The sequence below is a fragment of the Melanostigma gelatinosum genome, assembly GCF_949748355.1.
Source record: "Melanostigma gelatinosum genome assembly, chromosome: 16".
NCBI classification, from domain to species: Eukaryota; Metazoa; Chordata; class Actinopteri; order Perciformes; family Zoarcidae; genus Melanostigma; species Melanostigma gelatinosum.
The window spans coordinates 18,021,848-18,039,994 of record NC_136649.1 but is presented as its reverse complement, the minus strand read 5'-3'; the positions used below and the strand labels follow the sequence as shown (position 1 = coordinate 18,039,994).

Genomic DNA, 18,147 nt, shown 5'->3' with positions numbered 1-18,147 from the left:
TTTTGGACCTCCTGCCCTCCCCTCTCCGTCACATGGGCTGGTGACACCATGGTAGGTGTAAACATAGCAATCAACTCCAGTAGTAAACCATTCAAACCACGCTCAACTCCTTCCACAGCTACTGTTATTTATACATGTTAAACAGAATTCTAGTAAATCCTGCTTTTCAGCCGGTTGCTGAAAGTCATCTCCGATCCATACTGAGTTGTTCCCTTAGTTCCTCGGTTTCAGGGCACCGTGGGAAAGTTTGGCATCGATGGGCTCAAAAATGTTGAAAGCATTTGTATCTCTGAAGAGGCAATTTATTCATTTGGCCTCACTTGCATGTGTCAACAGACAATTAATATTACGCAACCAGGCAGAGGATTCCGTTTGGCTGGCTGAGTTTTCAGTCTTTTCAAAGGGGGCCCTCTTTTTTTTGTGAGACTTGGGTGCTTTGTTCAACAAGACTTTTTATTTACAACTCACAGAGCTGATGCTGCTATGTTACACAAAGGCTCAAATGTTGTTGCCTAGATATCTGAAGCATGGTAGAGATTAGGTCAAAGTTAAGGGTGCCAAAACCTCAAAGCACCTCACATGCTGACATTCAATGGAATCTCGCAGGGACAACCCTCCTCTTATGTTGCGGAACATGTATTTTTCATGACAACAAGTGAGTTATCCTAATTGAACTATGATATATGGAGGGGTGAATAACTCCATTCCACTCAATACTGATTGAATTGTTCGTAATGGTGTTGGTGACAAACTATATTTATTAGGATTTTTTGGTTTCTGACAACTTTTGGATGATTAAACAAGCACCGGGTTACATTGACCCGGGAACATTATTGCTGTACCTGAGAAATGAACATAACAGGAGGGTTATGTGATTTGGTTCTCCCACATGCATAAAAGTCTTGGATAAACAATCTTATACAACAAAACACAGGTGCAACTGAGGAAAATCAAAGCACAATTACAATAATTACATGATATGCAATTGTAATTACCATTTAATGAATATCCACATCTAAAAGTGACAATGTAGATATGTTAATGTAGAGACACCCTCTGTTGTCTAAATATTAAATGGAAAAGTAAATGCTATAGTGTTGTTTAAGTTGTTTTTAAGGATGTAAAACAGCCCGTGAATAGCTTTTGTCTGATTCATATGAAACAAATTCCTGATAATAAAGCGCTTCTATAGTGCTGCAGTAGTGTATCAGTGATGGCTTGCTGCAGAAGCTATTTAAAGGTCTTATGGAGGCAAGTGTGCAGTCATGAATGGTGAGTGGGGGAGGACAGCAATAGTCAGCTCGGCCTCCATCTGGCCTCATAATCATATGCTGGGAGGAGATCCTAGTTATTGTAGCATACACCGCTGACAATGACCGCTGGAACAGCAGACTTTAGCACAATGCACGTGTGTCCTTATTACCGCAGAGTCCTGCGTTCATGACAGTCAGGCTATATTTAGAGAGAATACGCTCCATCAAATATGTTGTTCAAGGCACCACTGATTTATTTAAAGCACTATAATGAAATGCTGTTTCTACTATATTTATTTATAACTGTACCAGAAAGGAAAGACCATTATGATCCATGTGAGGCTAAACGTGCTAAGACTGCCGTGTTTGCAACTTGTAGGCTATAACGGTATATTGTGGTGGGCGCGTCCAAATGCGTGGGATTGTGGGAAATGCAGTTCACATTCCAGAAGCATCACCTTCGAAAAGCCGGCGTGCGTGTTGGATAATGACTTCATTACCCACAATGCCTTGATTTGTTGCGCCTGCGCTGTTTATGTTTTCCCGTCCATGTGTAGGCGAATCACGTGTAGAGAAACCGTTGATCGTCATGTTTCTGCTGTAGCAAAGCTCCGTGCTAGATTTTATTATTTGCCTCCAGTTGTCACTGCACTTTGTTTTGACAGCTGCTTGTTTTCTTTTCTCGTAACCTGTTTACCGAAGAATGAGCGAAAACGACGACATCGACGTCGACAGCGATGTATGTGGTTTAGTTTCCTCTAGAAGTAGCTAGCTTAGCCAAATTGTTAGCCGAACAGCAACTTTAACATTCCTGCCAACCGTAGCTATGTGATTGAGTTAGTTAGCTAGCTAGCTATCGGGGTTTCTTGGCTGAAACTGTTTTTTGAGACACTTCGAGAGTGAGCTATTTGGAAAAAATTATGTTTTTGAAGTGTTAATTGGCTGGCTGGCCTGTTAATGAATGTCGAGCACTTAATTGTGGTGAAGACGTTGCCCCGTTTTACTGATGTCAAGTGGGGTCAAGTGAGCCGTCATTTGCGCAACCCAGTTAAACCAACCATCGTTTTGATTTATTTTGCACAGCCATTTGTGTAATTACGGTACAGGTGCTGGGAGCAGCCAGAAAGACGTAGACCGACTCGCTCAGTATTATATTACAAATCATTTACTAAACATGTCTACTTTCAAATAGAATAGACAATTCCCTTATTTCTTTCACTGATGAAACCGTTTTCATAATAGGTTTGCTGGAAATCCCAGTGGATTTCTGCTCAGAGAGCCGTTGTCTGATGTTATATAAAAAGGTGGATTTATATGTTTTTATAGTTGTGAATACGGTCTCATTGTATTTAGCGTAACGTCAACTTTGTTCAAGTCTTCAGCGAGAGTCTTTAAACGTCCATCTTGGCCGCGTAAAGCAATGTCACCGTAATTGCACGAATACACGGGCGACGAAACCCAAACGGCGGCTGTGCAAATAGGACAAGACGGATGTGTTCTTGTTTTGTCGACCACGGACATGCCAAGTTCAGCTCCCATTTCCTTGCAGCTTTCTGGACTTTTTTGAAATATATTCTCCTACAACAAGAATCCAGTGCTGCTGCAGGACTTCACACATCATTTGAAAACATAGTTGTCAAATGCAAGATCACGCATACTGTACATGTTAATTTGAATTCCCCATGGTTTACAATCCCAGCAGCATTGAATTGCACATTGATGTGCTGCTGTGTTTTAACTGACAATCCATATGAAATCTGCTGACATATTTCTCAGAGCCATGGATTCCCCTCCACCCCCCCTGTTTGATTAAGCTGGGATGTCCAGTTTTAGCTCCTCTTAACACACATATACTGTTAGGCCCGCTAAACCCACATTTTTAAACAGTTCTAATGTTACAGGATAGGCCAAACCTAACATGGAAATATTATTTCCATGTTATAAATGACAGCTCTTATTAATGATGTCCATTTCAATAAAAAAAAACGTGTACAGCTATTTTATTCTGTACTATATTTGTGCTATTTTCATACATTTGTACGTTATTTGACCTGGCAAATTGTATGATAACTGAGGAGATCAAGATTCAGGTTTATTTGCCTCATGCAGCCATGTAAGGCTTAAGGGTGTGAAAACTCGCCTGATGGCCTGCAACGGATATGCACGCATTTATGTAGCTTCGGAAGCTATTGAGCATAAGATTAGATTATTCTTTTGCCAACTATTGGTTCTAGTTGTTTGACAAAGTGCTTAGACTGTCAGGGCATGCTGTTCCAACCCTTTAAGCAACTAAAACCACCCAGCACATCTCCAGTTAAGATGTACAAATAAGGATCCCGTGAAGGATAAGATCACTACTTAAACGACGTATTTGCATATTGCAGCTTCTAATTTTTCGCTCTCTTCTAATTTGTTATAAATCACAAACCTTCTTGTGACTTCCCCGGTTCAACATATAGGACATGTGGTTTAATTATACACTTTTCCTGTCTCTTTGCAGGCAGACAAGCGAGCCCATCACAATGCGCTGGAGCGCAAACGCAGGGACCACATAAAAGACAGCTTTCACGGTTTACGAGATTCTGTGCCTGCATTACAAGGGGAGAAGGTGAGAGGAAGTTATATGCACTTTCTACATTCCATAACTCTTCCAACGAAGAGATGTTGAATCGTTTTTAAAAGGTAAGGCCGTCTATCTCGGGGCGCAGCAACCTTGTCCACATAAAGAGACACTTTTAGATGTTCTTGTCTAGTGTGACCATCCATTCATCTACCTAGATGCTAGCGAACTATTGGCATAAATCTGACCTGCATGAACTTAGAGGCAGAAAAACAAAACCAATGCCAAATAGTCAGCGTGAAACCGTTGGCTCTTATCTGCCTTTCTGCAATTTGTTGACAGCTGTCTTCGAGGTCTTGCCTAGAATAATGACAAAAATCATGGGCTCTATTTAAACGATGGCTTGCCAAGCAAAGACATCCATACGTCCATTTTATCAGTCAGCGAATCATTCAAATTAAATTGGCGTAATTCAATATGCAAGTGTGTGATGATCAAAATGGAGGAAATTAGTGTTTTAGTGCTGTTGTGCAGTGTGTCAATGTTAGCACATGTGACAAAGGTTGCGGACCCCTCGGAATAGTCCTGTTGTGTTTTTCAACCCTTATTTAATAATCCAGATTAAAAACTAATTGCAACATACATGTATGACACTGTGACCTTTGCAAAACTGTTTTTGCACGATTGATGTTGTTCTTCCTGAACGAACAGACACTGCAGCTTTTCCCCCATGGCTCTCTGAAATTTTTGCTGACAGAGTTCTGTCAAACAGGCCTCCCGAGCACAGATTCTAGACAAAGCCACTGAGTACATCCAGTACATGAGGCGAAAAAACCATACCCACCAGCAAGACATCGATGACTTAAAGAAGCAAAATGCAGTGTTGGAGCAGCAGGGTAAGTGGAGGAGTTGCATGTTTTTTCTTGTTTTGTGATGCGGCCTTTCAGTTACAATTAGCGATATTTGGTGTTTGTTTCTGTGAATTGCAGTGCGTGCCCTGGAGAAGGCAAAGGGCAACACTCAGCTCCAGACAAACTACTCTTCTGACAGCAGCTTGTACACAAACCGCAAAGGCAGCGCGGTGTCCGCCTTCGACGGCGGGTCCGACTCCAGCTCCGAATCAGAGCCGGACGAGCCGCCCAACAGAAAGAAGCTGCGCGTGGAGCCCAGCTAGACTCGGCTCCACCTCCAGTTCTCCTAACAGACTCTTTTTGCCTCTCATTTTTCAGACTCTCACCAGCCCCCGAATCCTCTCACCTGTCCGCACTAAGTCCTGCCTTCTAACGCCAGTCCACGAGACAAGGTGGAGGCCTGTGTGAGAGAGATGCTATTATGTATAGAACGCTTCTACCTTCTTTTTTTTTTCCTCCTGGCAAAGCATCCTGTCACTCCGTTCGTGGCCCCAGCGACAACTTTTAAGACCCCCAAAGAGGCAGCTTAGCAGTTTTGAAGGACTCCCCCCCCCCCCCCCCCATATCTTTATTATAACCTTTCATAATCAAAAGGAGATGACAAGGTATGACGCTTCAGTAAAGCTACACAAAAATATGGGTTGTTTTTTTTCCTCCTTGTGGTTGTTTTGGACAACCTCTGCAATCTGTTGGAGTTGTGAGACTTTTTGACCTTCGACAAAATGGTAATTAGGGTTATTTGACCTTTTTAATATTCATACTTTTCCAGAAAAGAATGTGAAGTTGCTTTTGAAAAATAAAAAAATGTCTGTAATGTAAAATGTAACCCCCCCCCCTGCCCCCTTATTCAGTGTAGGTGGCTGAAGTGTTTGTCTTTGAAGATGTCTGTGTAATCAAAGAATCCCTCTATTTATAGTGATGCACCAACATTGATTTCTTACCCTCATGTCTGATCTCCTCTATGTTTGGCTTGAGATTTTCCAGAGAGCACAGGAGGATGAACAAGTTGACCTGCTGTTTTAGTGGGTTTTCCACAGGTACAACTATTTCTTTTCCTCTATTTTTATTTTTATCAGATAAAATGAGTATAAGAAGAAGGAAAAAAAAAATCCCCTATTGGACACTGAATGTTACACAATGCAGGTGAGGGGCAGTGACCTTTATTTTTGTTGATGGAAGTTCGTTTCCGTGTGTAGTATATAACACTGTGTACTCTTTAATGGTGTCAGTTCTGCAAGGAAAAGCCTTTCCTTGAAATATTTCCCTGTGCCGGGAACGTTTATCTTTTCTTTCTTTTCTTTCCTTTCTTTCCTTTTTGCAGAGGTAAACTAGTGTGTACGTAATCAATATTTGTTTGTTCCATTCTGTGGAAATTACAGGTATGTTGTACATACTGCCAACGGTTGTCTTGCAAGTTAAGGCATACCTTTATTATGAGACTATAAATAAAACTATTTTATCCTTTTGGGATGTATTTGTGACTCGACATGTTTTTAATAACAACCATATGGGAGCTATTGTACATTAAGCTTTCTAAGTTTCTTCTTTTTTTTATGTGTTTGTGGAGGGAAATGGCTGAGTGAACTCATTCACAATCTCAGTTAATGAAATAATCAGATGTGTTTAATCAAATTTGAGAAACTGCTAATAGAAAGCAATCAAGAGGGATCATTTAGTGAACACTATTGAGGATATTAAATGTCTCTAAATCACTTGTGAATTGAATATTTAGGTTTCTTTGTTTTTCTCAGTTTCAGATATTAACTGGACAATAAGAGACAGGTGCCTGTACTCGGGATGCTATTGAAGACACAGAGGTTATATCCTTATTCATATTTTAGGGAGTTTGGTGCTTTATGTCAACACAAGTTTACATTGTTGGAATGCTTAACAGCATTCCAACAATGACCGTGGATTCGATATTTAGTCTTATCTGGCAACATTACTTGATGGCAGTGTGGAGGAACAACATAAACAGAAAGGGAAAATGGAATTTTGTACATTTTAAAGCATTTTTCGCTTTATAAAAATGTGAAACGTAAACTAGTTTTTGTTGGTGTTCTGGGGTGGGTGGTGTTACATTGAGGCTATGTTGTCTCATGACCTCAGTATATCTAACACCTGGCTATAGCTCTGCATGTAGCGAATGTTTAAATATTGATTTTGGGATCAGCTCATGTGTGACGAGCCCCAGCTGACGCTCCCACTGCAGGTGGCAGCCTCTTCAAGGATGCCGGTCGTGTGCTGCCTTCTTGGGACGTAGGAAATGTTTTAGAACACATAAGAACGTAATTAAAAATTTAATAATTTGGTCTTTTTTGAGCGTAAAGACTGTAAATGAGAAGCTACAAAAACATTGTGTGGATTGGATACACGTAAACTACTCAGCATTGTTCATGTTTCTACAGTCTTTAGCCTATAATCTGACAAACTCGAACAACTTGTACTTTGTATCTGACATTTCCGAGTACAGACTAGGGTTTTCCGAGGGGCACTTAAGGCAGCACACAGCAGCGGTGTGTTCAAAGCTACATGGAAGAGTCATGCTGTGACTTATGTTTTAGTTTGTGGTCATGGCTAAAGAGTACGACGTTTTGTTCAGGCTGCTGATGCTCGGAGACTCGGGGGTCGGGAAGACGTGCATGCTGCGCCGGTTCACGGAAAGTTACTTTGATCCTTCACATATTTCCACCATCGGTAAGCCCTCCAACAGGTTTTCACTGACGCCTGTTTCAAAACTCATCCTGTGGCTCCGTGTTGCAGCCGCAGGTTGAACCGGATAATCATCAGTGAAATATTTGTTTACACTATGAATGTTGACTTTTGAACTGAATTTTCAGAACAATTGACAGTTTTTGTTCATCGTATAAGCAGGCCTACTCAGCTAAATTAGTACAAAGTGCCTCAGGCCATAACCGCCGAAACTGAGTGCTTAGACTTCATACATATATATATACATATACATACAGTATGTATATGTATATATGTATATGTATATATGTATATGTATATGTATGTATATATATGTATATATATATGTATGTATATGTATGTATATATATATATATATATGTATTCATTAAGGATAATAGTGTCTGAACAGCACCTCATTAAGTGCTCACAAACACACAACAGCCCACGTAAAATACCGCAAAGCAGGACTTTTCACCAGTTTGTCACAGTTGCTTAAGTGACTCCAGTTTAACCGTGTGAAGGTGTTTGCGGTTGCGTCGCAACCTGCTTCTGTTATGTGTTGTTGACTCTGCTTTTCTGTGGAATGAAATGTCATTTTCCCCCTTTTTTATTTTGTAGGAGTTGATTTTAAAATGAGAACACTAGAACTAGATGGAATCAAGGTGCGAGTACAGTTATGGTAAGTAATGTCTCATTGTATTTCATGTACAGTATGCTGGCTCGCATGTTGTGTAATCTTCTTCTGCGGATGTGTGTGTGTGTGTGTGTGTGTGTGTGTGTTTTGTGTGCAGGGACACGGCAGGTCAGGAACGCTATCAGACCATCACCAAACAGTACTACAGGCGTGCACAGGTGATCATCCCCCCCTACGAACAAGTTACCTTCATGGGTTCGGGTTAGTGTTAGCATTCCTTCTCTAACTCTTCCTCGTGGATTCCTGCCCAGGGTATCGTCTTTGTATACGACATCACAAGCGAGTCGTCCTTTCAGCACCTCGTGAAGTGGGCCAGTGATGTGGACGATGTAAGGCAATAAACACTTTCATGATACTTGCTGCACACCTGCTAGCTTACTGTGAGCTACAAGATTGTGAGGTTGCTTATCTCTCCGCGATCTGTCTTTCCTTGTTGTTGTTGTATTGCAGTATGCCCCAGACGAGGTGCAGAAGATCTTGGTAGGAAACAAGTCTGATGAGGAACTCTGCAGGCAGGTAACAAAGGAACAAGGAAGCAAGGTTAGTTTTAACCTTATTTTGTGGGTTTTATTAGGGTTTTTATGGTCTTTTTGACATGTAACTTACATAATAAGTGACCATGTATTTTGTAGGGTGTCCAGTACTCAGTAGTTTTGTTGTTTCCAATTTTCCGCTGTACATTCAGTGACATTAGATTACCAGGATAAAATGGTAAGCAGACATTTCTAAAGGATACACAGCTAAATCTCAGTTTTGTTTGTTAGTTTGGCAAGTATTTCACTAGCTATGGTATATAGGCATGGTACAACATGAAAATGATCCTGGTCAAAGCAATTCCAATTCACAATATTATCCCAATAATCATCAACAAATGGCATTTAAACTTATGGAAATCACTTCACCTTCCATATAGTTAAGAAACTAAAGTTTTTATTGCATCGCACATCATTTTTAGTGAGTCATTTATTTGCGAAATCCAGTCAATTTTGAATAAGGTAATCATAAGGTCCCCCTGCACAAATATAGGATCAATAAATAAAACATTGTGTTCTATTAACATCATAATTCCTGTATTTATTTTAATCGTGGTCTATTTTCTACTTCTGTACATGATAGCGAGCTACACAGCCTTTCTTAGTTGCTCGTGACTATGTTCACGTTTATCCCGATGATGGAATTTCACCATAATCAGCTCATGATAAAATACTACACCGTCCCATGTATTAATGTATTAATGTAGCTTTCATGATCACTTTCTTTTTCCAAAGTGGACCCAGCACATCAGCTAATCTGTGTGACTGTTTCTTAAAAAACAAATTGATAGGCCAGTTGATAACTACTAACATCCAGTCTCTTAAATGCTGTTTTTATTTTATGCTTGACAAAGCCTAGACTAAAGCTATGAAAGACCTTTTGTTGTGCTTCTTTCTCACCACATCCACCTGGATATTGCAGCTAGCAGAAACCTATGGGATGGAGTTCTTTGAGACCAGTGCTTCCACCAGCAGTAACGTCACTGAGGTAGGCTACAGGGTGCATCAGCAAAGAAGCTGTCTGCCACATTAGAGATGTGCACACATACTGCGGAGAACTCCCTGCTACACTGTTATTTATTGTCGTGTGTTTTGTTTTTCGCTTCCTACTTCCTTCAGGCCTTCACTCGCGTGACAGAACTGGTGCTGCAGGCTCACAAGAGAGACGTGGATGACTTGTTGGGATCTCTGGATGATTATCTGGAGAAGGCTTTAGAAGAAGAGATAGGCAGTGACGGCACTGTAGACAAAAGCACTCAGAAGACCTGCGCCTGTTAGAAGAGGGGCAATCGCAGTACTATGGCTCATACTTTAGACATAATGTTCCCCACTGTGACTTGACTCCTCCGCCTTCCTCATAGATACTGTGATCCGTTGCCCAGAAGGGTGCTCAATTGGTTTCACTTTTTGTAAGTACCGGTAGGTGACATGGTAAATGCAGTTAGCAGCAGCGACCGGCAGAGGGCCGTTTCTACGGCCCGATCACTGAACTCTGAAGCCAGTGAAGAGTATGTCTTCAGTGTGTTTGCTCTAGCAAAACTATCAGTGCACATCCTCTCTTGATTGTCCCCTGCTGAAATGCACTATGCATCTACAAATCTATTGGTAACATGTGGATCCATCTCCAAAAAAACAAGTTTAAGTTGCATATATATAAAAATGCTACAACAAGGTAGCCAGAGGACAGAGTTGAATTATGTATACCTCGAAACTCTAACCAAGCAGTGGTGGATTGTTTTACACAATGGGCTTATTTTCCTCAAGGGAGACAGTGTTGTGCCATGTTCAGTGACCTTTCTCAATGCCGTGCATGTTTGTTTCCCATCCTGAATGTATATGTGTACGTGTAAGTTTGTGTTACGAATGTGACTCGCATTGCCTATTGTATGTTACACATTTAAGCAGCGTTACGACTGCTTATAATCATCTTTTCAGGGTTTGCTGAGGTGCCACAGCTTGTCATTTTAATGTAAGGATGTTTCAAAAAAAAAAATCAAGCAATGTTTTAAGTTAATAAATTTAAATTGCCATATTTAAAACGGGTGTCTGAGCCTTGCTGAGTCACTACATTTTGGATTGAGAGTGAAGTTGGGTCCACGGAGAGTTCAGACAGGTTCATTTATTTTTCATCAGCTGCTGTGGAAGAAGACTCGTTCAATTTTTAAGGACTGAGAAATCTGAAACGTGTCATAGAGATAGCAAACCCAAATGCATGCCATAATATGTGCCATTTCCCCATTTTCTCTTTCCAATGAGCGTGTCAAATACACACCCAGGGCAACACTTACTCACGTAAAATAATTCCAATGATTACCAACACATTTAGGTTGAAGGATATTCTAAAATGTAAACTCCTTTCAAAGCTCATCTGAAGTGAGGTGTGGATCAGTTTCTTTCAGAGTCATTTGACACCCATGAAAGGCAGCAAGTGACTCAGGTGACCAAGCAGTTGGATACAGTCACAGGTTGAGATCCCGTCTGCTTCCAGTGAGGAAAGCACAGGAGTCGAGATGACGTTCATCGCCAAGACCTTCTACGACTTGAGAGCCACCACGCTGGAGGGAGACTCGGTGGATTTCAACGTGTTTCGGGGACGGGTAGTCCTGATCGAGAATGTGGCCTCTCTCTGAGGCACCACCGCCCGGGACTTCAGCGAGCTCAACCAGCTTCAGAGCAAGTACCCCCATCGCCTCGTGGTGCTGGGGTTTCCCTGTAACCAGTTTGGATATCAGGTCAGTTGAGCAGCATGGTTCGGGTTGACCTTACAGTATCTGGTCTAGATGCACTGGAAGGCCAGAAATCTCATGACATGACTTTATATACAGATGTTTTTTTTATTCACGTCAAATATACTGTTTTAGTTCACTTATCGATACAAAACTTCACCCATTGTGGTGCTTTCTCTGGATATGAAATACATTTGTCAAAATGAGTCACCTGAATTTCATCAGACGTTTTTAAAGTCAATTTGAATCTACTATTTTGTGAATCGTCATTGGGTGTGCCTTACCCAATGAGAGTGATTCATTCAAGTATTTCAAAAGAACAGCATGACTGCATACTGTGCAAACTGTAACCAGCTTAACAATGGCCTTTAAAGTCTTTACCATATTGCTGGGGGAGTACAAAACAACGGGACAATATGAAAATGAACACTGTTTTTCAGGAAAACTGCAGCAATGGTGAGATCCTGAGTTCCCTGCAACATGTGCGTCCAGGCGGTGGCTTTCAACCCAGCTTTACCATCTTTGAGAAGTGCGACGTCAACGGCACAAGCACACACCCAGTCTTTGCCTATCTCAAAGATAAGCTCCCCTATCCCGATGATGACCCCACCTCCTTCATGCACGACCCCAAGTTCCTGGTTTGGAGTCCCATCAGCAGGACGGACGTCTCCTGGAACTTTGAGAAATTTGTCGTTGGGCCGGAGGGAGAGCCCTTTAAGAGATACAGCAAAAAGTTCCCCACCATTGACATTGAGCCTGACATTCAAAGACTGTTAAGATTAACCAAAACCTAAGAATAGCCTCCACCTCTTAATGACTTCTCATCAATCAGTCAAAGCTGATATGCTTGTCCTCCTCACTTTTAAGCCTTATTAAATGACGGTGATATTCTGAAAAGCTGAGGGAATATTATCTGAGGCCTTATAAGTGCTTAAGAGTAGTGGAGGAATAGCTGTGATGTAAAATGAATTATACAATATAGAAACATGAATAGCAGGTTTTTTTTCCCTTTTGCATGTCATTCTGCTCCCTGTCATATCGGAGCCTGGCCAGCAGATGGTGCTACTGATTTGACCATACAAGTAAATGACTCCTGTGACGCTTTTATGAATTAACATTCACCTCACACACACTCACAAAATGTTTGCCCTGGAATAAAACCCTAAAAACCAATATTCTCTCTCACTGATGCATCTTCTTTTAAGCATACCATATAACCAGCGAGGCAGCACATATAAAGATGCATTGCTCTGATGCAAGGTTGACAAAAATAGATGTAGTCATGTCTGAAACAGCTCTGTGTAGGCATAGTTATGAGGCTTGACAAGCAGTGGGAAGGGTGTGGAATTATGATGCATGCTTTTATTGCACATTTAATAGCTCAACAGGCCATTCCTCTGCATTATGCACCCTCTCCTCTGCTGATTCGGTCTTTATTTGTTGAGATCTTCTTTCTTAAACATTTCCAAGTATCTGCTGACACCAGTAGCCCGCACAGCAGCAGGAACGCTTTACTACCACGGTGACACTTGAAGACAACTCCTAAATCATGCATTTAGAGGAGCATCGGCCTTGCCACTGTGTAATGAGCTCTTATCCAGCTCTGATTTCCTATGCACAGCGTGCATTGTTTCCAAGGTCTGCAGATTAGCGGTGGGGTTTTCTGCACATCCACTCGCATCCACATTAGCTGATGATGTCAGAGCCACAGGCTACACAGGCCAGGCAGTGCCTTAATGTCTTAGGCAGGTTGCTGCGGGGACAACAGTGAAACAAAACAGCCATTTGACACTGTTTTAGATGTTTGTAGATCGCCTGACTCGCCATCTTTGCATATGACATTTGCGTATTGTCGTGATGCACAAGGACATTTGATTAATATATTTCCCTCAAACCTACTGGTCTGTGGCTTACAGCCCAGTATTGTTGCCTATTAGAAACAGCAAATATTGGAGGAGGAATACCAGGGGCCTCTCCTCCACACTCTGCACTGCTCCCCTGCACACTCAGCCTGCAGACAAATACCACCAAAGATCGTTTAGGCTTAACAGATGAACCACTGAAATGGATTCTCGAAATTCTAAAATAATGGAAGACAAAAAAAACACACCTCGTCACAGAGGACTTTGTGTCAAATTCTCTCGACAATACTTTTGATTTGCATATTTTTCGGTCCAAATAGCCCTGCAAGTAACTGCAGAAACATGATCTGAATATCTTTATCTTTGGCCCACACCTTTGAATACGCCCACTCGAGCGACTTCAATTCTGTCCGAAATCAGACATTGATAAACATAAACAAGTGTGTACTACAGAGAAAAGGGTGTAACTAAACACCCGTGTTCTCAAGGCAGAGTGAGAGCTCCTCGTTTCACCGCTCGTCTCCTCGTCTACCCACTACAGGTGAGCACTGTTGCCACGGTAACGTTTGCTTTGCCCACGATGGCTTCTCGCGAGACTCCAGGGCAGAGAGAGAGAGAGAGAGAGAGAGAGAGAGAGAGAGAGAGGGAGAGAGAGGGGGGGGAGTGGATGATCTCATCCCTCCAGCAGCTGCATAGCGCAGCCAGGCAAACCCGTAACTTTCTATCAAACTTCCAAGTTGCCTGTCGGAGGACGTCACCGGGGCATTATTTTCGGTTTGAGCCGGAGCGAACACGTTTTCCCGAGAAGGTGAAGGAAGGCGTGCTGCGCAGCGCGTGTATCGGACTTACGGGACCTTGTTACGAGTTTAAACAAAAGGAGGAAAAAAAAAAAATCCCGCTTCGTGTTGTGTGACATCCACAAGCTCGGGGAGGAAAGGTGAGTCGGGAACGTGGTGCTCGTCATGTGCGCGGTGTGTAGCTCGTGGTACGAGGTGCCAAACGTTCCACACAACACATCTGTCTGTGGACAAAGCGTATCTTTGTGCCGTGTGAAGGTGCAGCGTGGAGCCAGTGCGCAATCAGTGCCAGTGTTTTAGTTCCACTAATGGGGTTGGTGGTGAACGAAGCGGACTCGGAAATGAACGTTTGTACCCGACTCACTGGGTCCATCTGCGGCTATATGTCAAGGGCATTGTTCCCCTCAGCACTGCTTTTTTTGGGGCAGACGCTGTACATACAGGTGGTGTCGTGCACACTACACCACCACATATAGGACGTCTCCTTGTGTCAGTGTCACCAACCGAGTCATCTGTAATGTTTCAGCATGGTGGTGTCGCCACGCGAGGACGGATTTCACGCAGGTGGTTTCCTTGTGCCACATCTGGCCCCGAGAGCTCTGGTTTGTTTCTGTTGCTTCTGATTTAGGCCAAGCTGAGTGCATGCAGGTTCATCTTAACAAACAAACCGTGTCAAATGTCAAACAGGGTGTCCACTATATAATCACGGTCCCCCAGGACACGTTGAGCAGATGTTACCCAATACATACTCTCCATTTGCTGATTTATTTCTGCTTAATGTGCAAAATATGTCACTATGATTGTAGATGGACAGTTTTGGAATAGATGGAGAATACAGATCATGGCTACATGATAGATTAGGAAATATTTGGCAATGCTGAGCAAGAAGGTAAACACAAGTTTGTTTGATTAGTAACAAGCAGGAAACAGCGCCAACCGTACAAAGCTCAACCATAAGCAGTATTGTGTCTAAACGAGCATATTTACATAATCTCAGCTGTATCATACCAGTTACAACTATGCAGGTGGGTGCATTGAACGTCCCCTCTCACTGACTCGTAGTTCCTGCTCCAGTGGCTTGTTGGAGTTGGATAACTTGGCCGTGAGTCGGGTGAGAAAATGAAGCTTTGGAGTCTGTTGCTTGTGGTAAGGAGCAAGGATTTTTAGCATTCTTAATAGGCTTAGCTGACCTGCGGCGCGGTGGGCATGACTGATCATACACTGCACTGCATTTTTTTTTACTAGTGAGTTTAATTTCAGCTTTGTCCCATCTAAATCACAGCTATTATTCACGCTGGACTGCTTCTTGCTTTCTCTGATGGGATTTCCTATATAGAGGAATAATCGTATGCAGTGGCAGCAGCTTTGTATCCCTATTGGGGAAGAGCATGCATGCTCTGTTTTAATCTGCCACAATGGACCGACAAGTCTGTGTTTGATGACGCTGACCGACATCCCATTCAAGGTTGAGATAAGACATAACTGCGTGGGACTACACACAATTTCGGGAGGTCAAGTCCAAAGATCAGGATTTGTGCCGCCTGCTCTCATCCAAATGCATCGACGTGCAAAACTCTACATGAGATTGTTCCTCGAGAAAGAAGCCATAGCGTCTCACGTCTACCAGGGGAAATAGTCCCCCTGGTTTATTACTGAAGGACGGTGTTTCTATTTTCACTTTTATTGCATCATGCTTCTCACACAACAATAACAATAGTTATTGTGCTTAATTTAAGAACAATAACAATCGATTTTGTGCTTAATTTTGTCGTAGAGGCGCTCCAACGTGCACAGAGGGATGCTTCCTGTTGCTAAACTGAGCTTATGCTTCTATTGTCTCGCGTGCATTGGCTCGAAGGGAATCGCTCGGGCAAAGATGAAAGACAAGAGGAGCATTGTGCTGCTTTATAATTTGCCACTGTGGAATGTGTGCGCTGCAATTATGCCAAGTGGCTGCCATGAAATGCTTAAATTATCCGTTTTAATTAATTTCACAACGGAAAATTCTATTATTGTTATGATTGATTCTCAAGTTCAAAGTGAACTTATCTTTATTGTTTTTGATCATAGTGTGAAATAGGTTTTGTGCCGCTGTCACTTCTAGCTGCCTGTTACTGACGGACAGAACCTTCAGAAGTGGCCCTGGATGATCTGGTGCACCAGTGTGGCTACAAGGCCACTTTCGTCATGCTTGTTTATTCTATGGCAGACACCAACATGTGTCATGTGTTCATGTGTTTTCACACGACCTCCAGATGTAGCTTGAAACATATCACTTTTTTTAGAACACAAAATAAAAAAGGGAAGCTCCGTCAGTTTTAAGATGAGTGATGGGTCTGGCCGGTATGAGTCAGTGATAGTCAGAAGTCAGATGACTTGATGGTAATGTGGCCTCCGGCGTTTTTTTTCCCGTGCGAGTGTCTTTTTCGCTGGTGACTGAGACTGAGGGGGTTGATGAGTTTGATTGTAATGAAGTGTGACTATACGGGTCTGCGTTTCCTGCTTGCTAAGCTGTTGGAATGCTCCGTCTTTGTCTGGATCGGACGGTCCACTGTATACCAGCCAATGGAGGGAAAGCAGAGGGGCTTCGGAAGCTACAATAGTGATGATGTGATCTCTTTTCAGCGCACTGTCACAGAGTAAATGCATGCAGACAAGGGGAAAATTCCCCTCTTCGCCCAACCTGCCACAAAGTTTGGGGAATTTTTACCTCGCAAAAAAAAAAAGCTCTGCAATTCATACACTGTAATTATCAATACCGGAGATTCTGTAGGGCTCACCGCCACTGAGGGAGTTTAGCAGTGAGACAGGTGCAAAGTGTTGCTCTTGACTCTGGTCCGGACCTCATACCTGACTGACAGCTGTGTGTCCATTTGGTGGTCCGTTGCTTCTACGCTCATGCACGAAAGCAGCCTCTCTGTGCCCGGGTTCTGTCATGCTGCGTCCAACTCTCCAACCCCAAACCAAAACCCACAGTCATGCAGAGATCAGACACTGTGTAATTCCCCTTCTCTGCTCCCATCAAACCTCATGCATGCCGAAAATAGTACGACATGGCGTAAAGATCGGAAGATTGGGAAGAAAAACGTTTAAAAAAAGCTTGACAAACAGCCACTTAAGAACAACTTAAAGTGAGAGAAGATTAAACAACAACACGTTGTATAATAAAATCTGGAATTCTTCTGATGATGATGATGTGTTGCTGCAGGCCATCCCCGCTGCCACACAGCGATGACTTGCTCGGCCATGTCTCAACATGTCTGCCAGTTGCGACACCGTCTCTGTGCTCGGGCCTGCCCGCTCCCTGGACTGGATCAGAGAACTCTGCTCGGAGAAGGATCAAAACATCAAGCAGAGTTAAAGGCCCCCGTGCAGAGCCCGCGTGAGCCGCGGTGGAAAAATAATTCCACTTCCAAAAACCAGAGAGGTTTTTTTTTTTTTTGCTGTTGTCCCTCCTGTGGACAGAAATCTGAGAAGCAGGCAGGAATGCGTGAGGGCTCGGCCATGGCTGAGCTCAAAACAGATCTCAATGCATAGACAGGTCTGTTCAGCTTGTCCTCATTCCTCTGCACGCGTACAACTGTTTTTGTTACTTTCAGGTGGCACTTTTACCATGTGATTTGTAGTAAAACAGGAATGCTGGCTCAACAATGCACCGTGTGAAGTGTTCCCCCTGCAAAACACTACTCCATGACCGCTGTCTGAGCTGCTTAAAGTTGTCTAAAATAGTCAAAGCATTCTCTCTGTAGTTTGTGTGTTGTGCTTTGTTTCCCTCCTCGTATCGCTCTAACATTTCACATCCTTTGCTTTGGAACCAGGGAGTCCATTTCCACCCGGCGAGTTCCTGCTTCCCTCTCGGCTTTGCTGGAGAATGAGACCACTGTGAACCGAAGGCCTCCTTTGCTAGATTCAGATGACTTTTTAAACAAATAGTAGTTTCAGGTGGACTGAGTGAAGGGAGTAGGGAAATGTCCCACTCTCACTATTCCTGCAGTGTGTCCATGTAGTTCAGTTTCATAACCCCGACAAAGAAAAAACATATACTATATTACAATACTGAAATAATCAGGCTATACAATTTACAACAGACCACTATCTGATGAATTAGGTCATAGTC

At 42.7% G+C, this 18,147-nt stretch overlaps 3 protein-coding genes across 6 annotated transcripts; all 3 read left to right on the top strand.

Annotated features, from left to right (window-relative positions):
• The first annotated feature begins 1,832 nt into the window (after positions 1–1,832).
• Positions 1,833–6,189, top strand: LOC306790300 (protein max-like). 3 transcript variants are annotated; one of them, XM_079286480.1, is made up of 4 exons: positions 1,833–1,992; positions 3,754–3,861; positions 4,586–4,709; positions 4,803–6,189. In XM_079286480.1, the coding sequence occupies exons 1-4, from the start codon at positions 1,957–1,959 to the stop codon at positions 4,985–4,987; spliced, it is 453 nt and encodes a 150-aa protein (XP_079142606.1). In that variant the 5' UTR covers positions 1,833–1,956; the 3' UTR covers positions 4,988–6,189. The 3 variants fall into 3 exon arrangements, with proteins under 3 accessions (XP_079142606.1, XP_079142605.1, XP_079142607.1); XM_079286479.1 differs by having other exon boundaries at positions 4,571–4,709; XM_079286481.1 differs by having other exon boundaries at positions 3,754–3,894; positions 4,571–4,709.
• Positions 6,190–6,897: 708 nt separating this feature from the next.
• LOC306790162 (ras-related protein Rab-15-like) lies at positions 6,898–10,749 on the top strand. Of its 2 annotated transcripts, XM_079286291.1 has the most exons (8): positions 6,898–7,012; positions 7,327–7,421; positions 8,037–8,097; positions 8,210–8,270; positions 8,364–8,441; positions 8,563–8,652; positions 9,568–9,633; positions 9,765–10,749. In XM_079286291.1, the coding sequence occupies exons 2-8, from the start codon at positions 7,334–7,336 to the stop codon at positions 9,921–9,923; spliced, it is 603 nt and encodes a 200-aa protein (XP_079142417.1). In that variant the 5' UTR covers positions 6,898–7,012; positions 7,327–7,333; the 3' UTR covers positions 9,924–10,749. The 2 variants fall into 2 exon arrangements, with proteins under 2 accessions (XP_079142417.1, XP_079142416.1); XM_079286290.1 differs by lacking the exon at positions 6,898–7,012 and having other exon boundaries at positions 7,137–7,421.
• A 180-nt stretch (positions 10,750–10,929) lies between these two features.
• Positions 10,930–12,466, top strand: gpx2 (glutathione peroxidase 2). The gene is made up of 2 exons (XM_079286292.1): positions 10,930–11,377; positions 11,812–12,466. The coding sequence occupies exons 1-2, from the start codon at positions 11,156–11,158 to the stop codon at positions 12,163–12,165; spliced, it is 576 nt and encodes a 191-aa protein (XP_079142418.1). The 5' UTR covers positions 10,930–11,155; the 3' UTR covers positions 12,166–12,466.
• The last annotated feature ends 5,681 nt before the right edge of the window (positions 12,467–18,147 follow it).